The sequence below is a fragment of the Halyomorpha halys genome, unplaced genomic scaffold (genome assembly GCF_000696795.3).
Source record: "Halyomorpha halys isolate HHAL.00 unplaced genomic scaffold, Hhal_1.1 Scaffold142.1, whole genome shotgun sequence".
Lineage (NCBI taxonomy): Eukaryota > Metazoa > Arthropoda > Insecta > Hemiptera > Pentatomidae > Halyomorpha > Halyomorpha halys.
Genome location: NW_027113471.1, coordinates 515,901 through 529,380, shown reverse-complemented (window position 1 = coordinate 529,380; position 13,480 = coordinate 515,901). Strand labels below are relative to the sequence as shown.

The 13,480-nt window shown below is 32.6% G+C and overlaps 1 protein-coding gene across 1 annotated transcript in view; it reads right to left on the bottom strand.

Moving 5' to 3' along the window:
* ry (xanthine dehydrogenase rosy) overlaps window positions 1-13,480 on the bottom strand; it is a gene marked incomplete at its 5' end in the record, with an annotated part of 62,479 nt that overhangs the window by 25,529 nt on the left and 23,470 nt on the right. The window contains 8 exon segments of the mRNA XM_067050944.1: window positions 3,073-3,297; window positions 3,370-3,492; window positions 4,559-4,779; window positions 5,985-6,060; window positions 6,618-6,756; window positions 7,902-8,015; window positions 10,243-10,421; window positions 12,941-13,053. Of these exon segments, the coding sequence (XP_066907045.1) occupies window positions 3,073-3,297; window positions 3,370-3,492; window positions 4,559-4,779; window positions 5,985-6,060; window positions 6,618-6,756; window positions 7,902-8,015; window positions 10,243-10,421; window positions 12,941-13,053 (1,190 nt within the window).

Below are 13,480 nucleotides of genomic sequence, written 5' to 3'. Positions count from 1 at the left end.
TGCGTTCTAGGTACAGGGAGGTGAAGATAGCCCCAATAGTCGTGGGCGCCCTGGGGACGTGGGACCCCAACAATGATAGGTTCCTTCGGGGGATTACCACCGGGGCGTTTCTAAAGAAGATGAAGAGGCTGGAGACCTGTGAGACCATTGCCTGGTCCAGATGCATTTATATGGAGCATCTGTCGGGCCGGATACAAAGACCATACAGATGGTGCCGGCCCGAGGTGGACCGGGCGGAGAGGATGGTCGCACCAGCCGAGACACGGCTGTTGGGTGAAGAGGAGATAGGGCGAGCGTCGCCGGAGCCATCCAATTCAAGGGGACATCCCGGAGGAGTGGAAAGGGAAGGCGTCGAGTCACTGATCGGGGTTAGGCCGGGAAGCGACAGTGAGTCTAGTTAGGCAGAAACTTTGGGAAGCCTCATGGACGGACCGGACCGGACTGGACTGGATCAATATATATAAGGATGAATGAAGAAATGTTGTGTAATATGATCAATATTTGTAATGTAAATTTAAAAATATCATAGGCATGCAAAGAGATAAAGTATTATATCTAAGAATATTTGAAAATAAATCTTTATAATCTATTAAGGCATGCGCAGAGAGGCATTTGAGTCGGCAAGGACCATGAAGGACAACAAATACGCCGCCCTGAAGACCTCCCTGCGTTCCAGGTACAGGGAGGTGAAGATAGCCCCAATAGTCGTGGGGGCCCTGGGGACATGGGACCCCAACAATGACAAGTTCCTCCGGGGGATAACCACTGGGGTGTTTCTGAAGAAGATGAAGAGGCTGGTGACCTGCGAGACCATTGCCTGGTCCAGGTGCATATATATGGAACATTTGTCGGGCCGGATACAAAAACCCTACAGATGGTACCGGCCCGAGGTGGACCGGGCGGAGGGGATGGTCGCACCGGCCGAAACACGGCTATTGGGTGAAGAGAAGATAGGGCGAGCGTCGCCGGAGCCATCCACTTCAAGGGGACATCCCGGAGGAGTGAAAGTGGGAAGGGTCGAGTCACTGATTGGGGTTATGCCGGGAAGCGACAGTGAGTCTAGTTGGGCGGAAAACCCGGAGTGGACTTCAAGGATGGATTGGATGAGGAAGAAATGAAGAAATTTATTATAATATTGTCTATTCTTTGAAATGTAATATAAATACTCTAGGCATGCCATTGGACCACTATATATTATGTCAAAATTATTTTTTAAAATGAATCTATATAATCTATTAAGGCACCATCAGAAAAAAAAAAAAAAAAGATGAGATCACATAAATGTAGAGTAGAGATAGCACATACCCCGTCAACCAGCTAAGCAAGATTAACAATATATAAGCGGCACATCACAGGTACTGCTGACTGGATGGTGTGACAGGAATTAGTTGAGAATGGCAGCAGGAAATCCTCCAGATAATAATGGCAGATAGAGTCAACATTGATACCATACATGATACCTAGCTACATTGATCACATATGAAACCATCTACATTGACCATATTAGATTAGTGTAAAATCATGGTCAATATCCTACTGCAGCTGCCGCAAGAAGGAAGTTGCTCTAACCCACTTGAGAATAGGCCATACATTCTCACAAATTTGCCAGTATTGTCAGTCCATTCTCAAGATTAAACATACTTTTAGAGATTGTCCTCACTATTTATCAGCATTAAGCAGAATAGGACTGACACGAAATTTATCTGAAGCTCTCACAGATAAGGAAGCTAAAGTCACATTGGTTTTTCAATATTTAAAAGTGCTTCGCCTCCTATCCAAACTATAGCCTTTCTTCAATTTTAATATTGTATTTCATTATTATTATTATTATCATCTTATAATTTTTATTATTATTCTTTTTAGTCCATGAATGAATGTCTGCGTGTGTGTCTTTATAATTGTAATAATCCATAGGTATTGATGACCAAAACATTTTATGCCTTTAAACAAAATCAAACAAACATTGCCCATATATGATACCTAGCTACATAGAACATATATGATACCTGGCTACATGGATCATATTCATCATCAGTTTTAGGATATGAGAGCAAAGTGGTCTAACCTACAAAATCTTGAAAACTCAAATATGATAAACCTTTGCAAACCTAATTCTATTATACATAAAATATTCCAGTAGATAGAAGCACTCAGTCCGTAATTAATTCTGTTTTTAGTCAAAATAAAACACAATTATGGTTTAAGTAGCTTTGCGAATTTGGCCACTTTGGGTCTCATAGCATTATATAAATTTTAATTTTATTCCTGTGTGGTGTCGGAATCGTTCATATGACTAGAAGAGCAGGCTGGCGAAGATCGAGGAAAAGGCTCTGCTACAGATAACCTGGACTGTGTTTCATGAGAGGGTACAGTTTTTAGCAGGAACAGTGAATGCTTCTCGACCTTCTTCTCCAAGAAGAGTCAGTGAACCATATTGCTAAGAGAAAAGGCTTAGTAAGCCACTTCTGAGATGAGAATTTAGGAGGATCCCAGGAAATTAAAGAAATTAATATGAAAGGAAGTGACAGACACAACAGTGGAAAATTTGTTGATGACAATTCTGAAAGAGGCTACATTAAGAAAGTATTTCTTTAGTATTATGGGTCCTCCCAGACTACTGAGTTTCAAATTTCTAATTGAGTATGGTGGCTTTCGGACAACATTCACGGTTTTGAAACGAAACTAACCCATTATATCATAGCTACAGTATCTCAGAATCTCCTGAGCCCACCATCATGAACTATGCCATCTTTGAGGCACAAAGAGCTAAATTATTGAAGGAAACTAAACTCTACATCCTCTAAGAAAACGATTTCTCTCAGATAGTGACAGATTAGAAGAGGAAAAGCTTTATCTGGAAGGTTGCAGGACAGAGGAGATGTAGAAGCAGAAGTTGATCATACTGGAGACTAGGAAAGTAAAAATTGAATAATTCTCAACAGGGTATAGAAAACATTACCGATGTGCCAAAATCGTTGATCCTATTTGATATTGGTATTTGAGGGACAAAGTTTTGTTTTGAAAACTTAACATAAAAACTAAAATAAGCTTTAAAAATTTATTAATTTGAACCTGTATTTCAGTTGGATTCTGAGTTGAACAAAATAAGTCTATTTCATCATCTTCATACTTTGGGACGGCTATACAAGCTTGTGTTTCTAGGTAGAAATGTTCTTGTCCTCCCATTCTAACTTCTCCTTCAATAATATGTTCGGCTCTTTTAAAAGCTTCTTCAACATTTCCCCTTTTTATAACTTTCGGAACCTTATTTATGAAAGATTCTTCTCTGATAGCATCCTATAAAATAGATTAGATATTTAAAAAAGAACTATTATATTTATAACTTAATTAAAACAATATATTTTATACTTCGATGGATATAATGACAGGTTCAAGATCCTCATACTCTATTTTGACAAGCCTAGAAGCCTTTCTTGCTGTCAATGGATCCTCAGCTACAATCGCTCCGATAGTCTGACCATTGGTCACAACCTAATTTAAAACAGAACAAGTACAATAAATATTTAGGAACACATCAATAAATATTAACTATTAATACTAAGACATAGAAAGTGATCTGATAATAAATTCTATGTACACTAAATGAAAATAAATACAAAATTAGTACTTTAAATCCCTTTTTCAACCCTCAGAATATAATACATAGAAATAAATTCTATGTACACTAAATGAAAATAAATACAAAATTAGAACTTTAAATCCCTTTTTCAACCCTCAGAAATATGAAATGAAATGTCTCTTGACAAAAGAGACAATTTCATAGAATAGTGATGAGTCTCAATTTCAATTATTATAACTTTATATGGTTGGGGGTGTGGTCAGTGAAAAACAAAAATAAGTAAAAACTTATTTAATCGTGCCAACATTTCAGCCAGAATTTCTAGCCTTCATCAGGGCTAAGCACAAAAAACAAGATAATAACCATAATAAATAAAATGATTTACAAAATGATTAGAAAATAACTAACATTATGGATACATAAATAGTGTTGACAGACATAACAAGAAGATAAAGGATGTATGAGAAGAGTAATATTAAAATTACGTAAGGTGGAAGAACAAATAATAAAATATATTTGAATCAAATATATTCTCACTTCTTTCATTTTATTTTTAATAATTTTAATTCTGTATATATATATTTACTAACTACATTTTCATATGCATTTTATTATATCTTCTTACTTAATTTTAATTTCACTCTTCTCATACAGCCTTTATCTTCTTATAATACTTAAACTATTTATGTCTCTCAACACAATTTATATATTCATAAAGTTAGCTATTTTCTTATCATTCTATATATCCTTTTTTTCATTGGTTGTCATCTTATTTTTTATTGTAAGCTCTCGCTTGAAATTCTGGCTGAAACGTAGGCACCAATAAATAATTTTTTACTTATTTGTGTTCTTTACTGACCACACCCCCATGTGTCTTCTCATATATATTATTCACGGTCAACAATGTTCTCATCATTATTATAACTTTAATAAAAGTTCTTTAAAAACTGGTAAAGAATGAGGAATTAATTTTGATACCTTTTCAGAAGCAAATATCTCTTCATCTTGGAAGATGGGGCCGAATATATTGTGCCCAGGAGGAAGATCTTTTGCAGATATAAAGCTGATAACTCCTGGTACTGCTAGCGCTTCGGTGGCATCTACAGAAACTAGCTTGGCATGCGGGCGGGTACTTAGTACAAGGCTGAGGAAACACTCATTTTCAAATTTTGGCACATCATCACAGTAAATTGCCTCTCCTAAAAAAAATTTATATTTTTCTGTTAATAATAAAAAAACACTTATGGCAGCCTCAAGTGAAACTTCTAAAAATGAAATAATGATCAAGTGTTCCCTCTTATAGCTTAAGGTAGAAAATATTAGTTCCAGAACAATAATAATAATAAAAATAGAACAGCCATTTCCTTAGTCAATTCTAGCAGCAAAGTTTTTTATATTGTAACAGGAGATATTTTATATTGTTATTTTTTGTCAGAGATGCTCACTCAATACTGACAGCAGCTGGACCAATTCAGTTGCCTCTTCTCTGCTCTCCTGTTACCCTGTTACAAAATAAAACCCATTCTGTATTGTTACCCTCAAAACTTATGTTTCATCTCTTCTTGCATCACCAAATCAATTTACTTCCATATAATTTTTTTTTTTTCTGGAGTGTAGGACGTAAGTAAAAAGTTTTACTTAAAAAAAAATAAAATAGCAGAAGTATTATGTAGTTATTAATTATAAGTATTTAATCAAAAGAAATGTTTATTTATTTTTAAGATAATAACATTTGTTGATGATAAGGATTCTGCTGCTATCTATCAAACCTTTAGAGAATTTTTGGGCTCCCTGTAACATGACCCCACAGTCTCGCAACCACTAATGAATCTATATTGTTAAGAGACAGTCCATTCAAATTTATTTCTCCATTAATTATAATTTTATTATTAGAGTTATTTATAAGCAAATAATTCTGTAAGTTGATATATTTATAAATGTATCATTTTGTACAAAATTATTATTATTATTATTATTATTAATTTATTATTTAAAAAAATATTATTATTATTAATTTATTATTTAAAAAAATATTATTATTATTAATTTATTATTTAAAAAATCATTCCCTATCACTCGCTCTAATCTCCTCTTTCCCTAGAAATACGATTTTTCAAATGAATGAACGTCTCGCAGAGGCCCCTCACCTCCAGCTATTACAGTAGAGTTCCCACAGAACAACGGAAAAAAAAGAAAAAGGTAATACTCCCATTGAATTATGATTCTCACATAAACCATGTGTATTAATCTCTGTATTAGAGGGATCAAAAAATAAATTCAAATAAAAGATATTTACACAACAGATGGTAAAAAAAAATATTAGAGGAACAGAATGCATTGTTTTAAAGTTCATTCCAACTAAAATAATTTTTTTGAGAAATTAATGTTAAGTATCTTGACCAACCTGTTGCTTGTTTGAAAGCGGATTTGTGGACCAGTGGTCTACCGACCATGTCACTTTTCTTCTGTTCTGAGGGTACCTAGAAGATAAAAAAAACAAATTAACTTATAAAAATAAGAAAAGAATCAAGAATTTTTTCAATTGGACCACAATCAGTAAAAAAAACCGACTTGTATTTTATTTATTTACTAGCAGACACTTTAATCTTGGCTGAGGAAGATCTGCTCTAGAAAGGATAATGTAAAGAAGAAGAAAGGGGCCAACATGAAAATAGTAAATTGTTTTACTAGCTGCAACTATATTATGCATACAACAACTGTATCATCCATGAAGGGTCATGGGGTCAGTTATTTGTAAAGTAGCACTGTTTTTAGAACAACAATTATACAAAGAGTTAGTTGATTTTTTCAAAATTTTTTCCCCAATTAAAGGTACCAACTTTATGAGGCTGGGTTCATCCCAGGACTCTTCAGAACCCACATGGTTGACTCACGGTTACAGTGTAACAGAAATTAATTCAAATCTAGGTCCTTGAAGTTGGTAGCATAGTGCTTTCTATGTGTCACCTTGCTCTCTGGAATTGAGAATAAAAACAAACTTTTAATATAATTGAATAATCAATAAAAGGAAAGGTACCTTTGTAAAATATTGAGAGCTTTGAGGAATGAGAGAATGAAATTGGTCTTTTCCACTGAGATAGTTTGGAGGTAACTTGTTCGAAAATCCATTTTCTTCAAGTATTTGGCTCAAGTATAGGTAGAATTTGAAGAATAAGCTGTAAGAAAAATTTAAAAAATAATAATAAAAGTTGGGTATTATTTGAGATGACTAAAAAAATATAAAATTAAATTAAGTATTGAGAGAAACACTTTATTCAAAAAGCAGTTCCGTCCAACTGCATTGGGCTGTTATCCACAGTATACTAATACCAAATTATAAAAACTAAACAAAATTTATTTTTTTATAATTTTCAGTATAAACGTCTATCACTCATCTTCATTACTGTTTCCATCACGATACTCACTAGTGTTTGATCGTTTTGCCATTTTCATAAAAAAAAAAAAATTAATTGTAAAATGAAAGAAAGGATAAAGAAATGGTTTGTAAATTTCTAATGGTAAATCACAAAATCAAAACACTCTTATTACTGTAGAGATCTTTACTATTTGGCGCTTCAATATGATGTGAGTTCCTACAAATTTCTTTTTCCAGTTTTCGCATTTCTTTATTAACTTATCAAGTTTCCCTATATCATACTCGTGTACCTTTATTCAACTAATTCTACTTATTGTTCAACACAGAAGAGAAGTGTACAGTCTGTCGTGAGTGCACTTTGTACATTCTCTTTTGTTGTAAAAACCGTGTCATTTATTTATCATGCATCTTGAAATTTTTATCATATTTTGTTCCTATGTTTCTTGTGACATCAGGAAAACATGTGTTTCTTAAAAAATTGTTCATTCTCTGTAATTACTAATGAACTTTCCCTCAAAGGGGACAACCAAATGCAAAGGATTAAGTTTAATAATAACAAACAGAGGAGAAAAACCTATGAAAGTGACTATTGAAAATGTGATTTCTACAGGGCATTAAGAAGTAGAATGGCAGAATAAAAAACACTGCAGGTATAAGAAAAATAAAATTAATTTTATAATAAATTATAATAAAAATTTAAGAGGATTAATGTCTGTAAGAAAGATTCTTTAACTTTAAAAGTTTTCCTCTATGACTTTTAGACTATAAATATATTTGATTGGAGAAGTTTGTCGGGGGGTGCTTCTCCAATCATTAATCTACGGTCAACTATCTACACCTCATTATCAATATATTTATTACTAGACTAAATCAGCAAAAGCAAGGCTCGAAAGAAGCTCAAATTGAACATTAAATTGAAAATTGCTATTTTCAAAAAGAGCATACCTTAGTGTGAGTGATCTTCTGTATGAAATCATTCCACCTGGTGCTTCCGGGCTGAGGGGCAATTCAGACATCAGGGACTCGTAAGCTTCATTTAGCATAGATTCATTCCACTCCCTAGGAATTTAAAAAAAATAAATAAAATTTATATTATAACTAAAAATTGATTGAAATAATATTAAAGAATGCTAGTATCGAAATATTTTATTGTAAGGACTTAATTCAAAGCTAAAATTCACAAGTGGAAAATAATAGATAAATAAATGAAGTAGGTATTTTAATTTATATCTTCATATGTTTTAAGATCAAGTAAAAGTGTTAGTAAAGCTTCTTAACCCTTCGTAAGGCACGGTCAAGGAGTCTCAACATCGGGGCACGGTGACCCTGACAGACACATGATGTATAAAAAGTCCCTAAATCGCCTTATTTAATTAAACCAAAAATTAACGATCATCTTGAAGATGTAGAAAATTAGGGAAAAATATAAAATAAATTTAAAACATTTCCTATTATTTTTTTAGGTCCAGAAACCAAAAAAAAAAGTCAAAATGCGGAATTTGCATATCATGGTTATGAATATAAATCTAAATAGGACCTTCTATCCTCTATATGTATTTTGCTGCACCTTGTATGTGGCGCACATTTGGTTAGCAGTGTCACCTCCAGTTTTTTGAGCATTATAATACATTATAACCTGAGATTTTTTTCCCCAGAGCTTATATGGTTCCGAAGAAACCAGGAGTATACATTTATGCTTGCATGTGATATAGGTTGCCAACACTTTTTAGTCGTTGAAACAAAAAAGGCCGGAATAGGTTGCCAACACTTTTTAGTCGTTGAAACAAAAAAGGCCGGAATATTGTGGTCTCCCTAAAATCAAAGAATTACTGAAATAACAATTGAAGAATTCATAAAAAAATCTAGGAAAGAGGCGATGAACCTGAAAGACACAGCAGAAAGGCGCGGTGAGGCTGACCGGCACATGATCCCCACAAATAAACGGTAATTGCATCTGACAAAAATTACACTAATACAAGTATCGAAAAACAGTAAAGTGCTTGAATTTACTATCTAAAGTAAAAAATATTGACCTTAGGTTTGTGACGCACTTTCTTGACGGCAGGAGCTGAACTGACTGGGCGGGTCGGAACCACCCCACAAAGTTAGGAAACTAATGGGAGGTAAGGGTCACACTTCGGTGCTTTTTTGGAAGAGACATCAAAAGAACCGAATCCTGTGCTGGTCAGATCAGCCGTGCCCGATGCTGGGTTCAATATTTTTATTTATTATTTTTTCCATCCCCTTATTTTCTTTTCAGTAAATTTCTGTTGGTTACAAAAATACTTATATTTCAAGATTAATAATTTGTCATGATGATGAGTTAATACTTATCCGTGGATTTATATATGAAGAAAAGATAGAGTGCGTTCAGCAAAGAGCACAAATAAGTAAAAACTTCTTTATTTTATCTTTCATTTCTTTCTTTAATTTATTTTAAATAATTTAATTTTGTACATATATTTACTAACTAGATTTTTGAATGTATTTTATTATTTGTTCTTTTGTCTTGCTTAATTTTAATATTACTCTTCTAATACAGCCTTTATCTTCTTATAATACTTAGACTATTCATGTCTGTCAACACTATTTATGTATCCATAATGTTAGTTATTTTCTAATCATTCTGTTTGCCCTTTTATTCATTGTTTATTATCCTGTTTTTTGTTCTTACTCTGAAAAAGGACTGAAATTTTGGCCGAAACGTTGGCACAAATAAATAAGTTTTTATTTATTTATGTACTTCAATGACTGTACCCGACCATCTCCTCATTAATGATCTGTTGTTTGAAAACAAAATTATTGGATTAGCAATTGTAGAAACATAAGTATAGGCAGGAAATTGATTTCTTACATTTAATATAGGATCAAATAGGTATCAATCTGCACAACCCCTCGAAATTGTATTAATGGTTTAATCGATTATGTTCAAATGCAAATTTGACAACAAACAGACAAGAGACAAAATTTGATGTCTAAAACATAAAATGCGGGTGAAAATTTTCAAATCCGAGGTATAATTTTTTTTAATTGCCAACATGAATACAAAGCTTCTATATTGTGACGAGGCAAAATATTATTTAGCAGCAAATTTTGTTATTATTCGATAAAATCCTCTTTTGAGTTTTTTACAGTAAATCTCAGCGTCGACAGCCCTACCATCAGCCATAGCCCAAAGGATGATTAAAATGGAAACTTTGTCAGCAACGTTAATTAATGTAAAAAATCTTTCCTAAAGATCTAGTAATGATATATTTAAAAAAGTTTAAAATTTCCAATGACATACTTTCCTGTAATCAATTCTGTTGTTTTCTTCGCTAATATTGTAGTTGGTGCCATACCACCATAGGCAATATTGATCTTCATTATTTTGTTCCCATTCAAGGTGACATTAAAGGCAGCATTCACAATTGCAATATCATCATCTCTCCTTTTAGCTTGCTTATAGGCTTTGAAAAATTGATTCTAAAAATGAAAAAGAAAATGGTGTTTTTAAATACATTATTTAAAACTGAAATGTAAGTTATCTATACGTGTACACTAAGAGCTTATAAGGAATTTGAAATTATACTGGATAGTCCTTCGAAATTAATAAGAGTGTATATAAGAGCTTGCTGAGACTAAGTTAAGAATAATTATCTAAATTGGTCCACATATATAAGATAAAGAAAGATAGTTAAAAGTTAACTAAAAATTACATTAGACCATTCCAAAAATATAACAGACACCACACAGCTCCTATATAACCTCAATCATGATAACAAAGGCTTAGAGAACATGAAGATTCAATGTCTACATTCGTTCCTCCGTACACTGACTCCCATCAAAACCCAAATCCACAAGGTCATCTCAATACAATCATCCTACCTTTGTCTCAGTCTACTCCTCGGACATTTACCTTTCAATTCAGAGCTAACAAATTCTGAAGAATTTTTTATTATTTAATCTAACAACTTTACTATATGTATAAATGATTGACTGTATTTTTCAAAATATGAGGAGAAGATGTTTGGGGGTATGGTCAAAAAAGGAACAAAAATTGTAAACAACTATTTATTTGTTGACATATCACCCCAATTTGCAGAGTTTCATCAGGGCTAAAAAAGATACAGATAACAACTAAAAATATTTTGACAATTTAGGATGATAAGATACAAAAAAAGTAATCAATAAAAATTATATATAATAAGTGATAAGCTTAAGTATAATAGTATAAGTGTTAAAGCCCAAAAGTATATATTTCGTTTCTTTAGTTTAATTTTATTGACTTCCAATTGGTGTTTTAATTTGTTAATTATAAGTTTATTTTTTGTTTTTTTTTTATCACAAGTTATGTCGTATTTGGTAATTAGAATTTATAACGTAAATGTAGTTAAGGAAGGAGGCTTGTGATATGCGTGAATAATATAAATACATTGCTGCAGTTCGGCACATACAACAACATTGCAGGCTGCAATGGGATTACGGCCTGTATACGGGGACTGATAAGGGAGTCTACAGTCTACAGTCCGCTGCCTGGAGCCAAGGAGCTACATACTGAGAGACACCCACCGGCTCACAACGTAGAGTTTTCTGGGGTGCAATTCAGGACCCTCACCCACCAATCATCGATATTTGAGAGACGGCGGATGTTCCAGGCTGGAAAACCATGAGCGATATGCGCATATCGACCCCCCGACTATCTACTGTGAGTGACTTTTTTTTTCCCTTTCTCTTCATCAAGCTGTTCATCATTTTGTTTGCCTCTAAGCTACTTATTATTTAATTAATCCTTGTATAAAGAGAGTTGATTTTGTTTATATATATCAAGATATTTTCTTTTTCTTTCACTACACACCTTTATTTTATAACAACAAACCAGCAACAGTTTTTTTTTTATTTTTTGTCTATATTTTAATTCCAATAAATTTGTATACCAATTTGGAAGGTTTTATTCTCTATTTTTTTTCTTTATTATTTTTGTGTTTATAATCTTTTCAGGTCCTCCGTTTTATTTTTTTTATTATATCAACGAACCAGTGAACAATTTTTTTTATGGGGAAGAGGTACGTTGTTTTCATTTAAGAAAAGCCCCTCGCCCCAACAATAAGTAATTTGTTTTTATTATATATACTTATTATTGTCTATTTTATGCTATAACTATTTTTATTTCTTCTTTTTTGTTCATTATTATTTTATTTAAGTTTCACTTATATTTACATAATTTTTAACCCTACCTTTGTTTACTTCTTTGTATCTTTAATATCCTACATTGTCAAAATATTTTTAGTTGTTTTTTATATCTTTTTTAGCCGTGATGAAGCTCTACAAAGTGAGGCAAAACATCGGTAAATAAATAGTTATTAACTATTTTTTGGTCCTTGTTTGACCGCAATCCTGACAACTTTATCATTTTATTTCCAATACTTGTGAAACTAAGTAATTCTGAATAGTGTAGCATCTTAAATTCTCCAGTGGATTCGTCTTTCAATGTGTTACAGTTGGTATTTATAAAAATTCTTAAGGAATACCCAAGTCAGCAATGCCTAAACTTTTTTTGCCACAGCACCCTAGTAGAACTAAAAAAATTTGGCAGCTTCCTTGTTGAGCTAAGAAAAAGATGAGTGTCAGCACTCTTATCCTTAGAGTGACTGAATATGTAACTAAACAAGTTAACACAGCACAAAATAAATGCTGTAATGCACTGTATACTTGCTATTTCAATTTTTTTTCTTTTGTAATATTTTGAGAAAGTAGCAAATGTTTACAGCACCCCTCACTTAAGCTTGGGACACACTAGGGTGCCACGTTACCCACTTTGGGAACCGCTAACCTAAGTATCCTTTAAGCACATATCTTTTACTTTTGTCTTCATCGAAATTCTAAAATAAAATTAACCAAAAAGTAATTCGGCAACTGTCGTTGAATTCAGAAAGAAAATATTAATATTATTTAATCAAACAAGAACATCAGAAAGGTTATAATTTATTTAATGAGTTAATTACCTTTACTGTAAAAGGAATGTAGATAGCCAATAAAATTTCATCCTCCTTTACAATGTTTCTTCTATAGCCAGTCCAAAAGTTGTGATCCATAGGAACAATCCTTCTTCCATTATCTAATTAAAAAAAATCATGAGTAACATAATTAATGAGAGCAAATAAATAAATAAAATAAAAGAAATGAAAATTAACATTAATATTCTGGATTTTCTTTCCTAGGAAGTTGTTTTTATTTGTATTAATTTGTTAATGTGCTGTGGAGAAAAATTTCCAATTAGAACACAATACTATTCTATTTTTTGGAATACTGGAAGATTATTGATTGACCGTGTGTATAGATGAATGGAATATCGTCCGGGTGCGGTAAAAAAAAAAACTCAAATAGTAGATAATTATACTATTTTATTTAGCCAACGTTTCGCCCCACGTTGCAGGGCTTCGTCAGGGCTAAAAAGATACAAACACTATAGTTACAAAAAGGAAAAAAGAAAAAACATAAGTGTAAAATAACAGGGGTATAAAATGAAAAGTAAGATATAATAA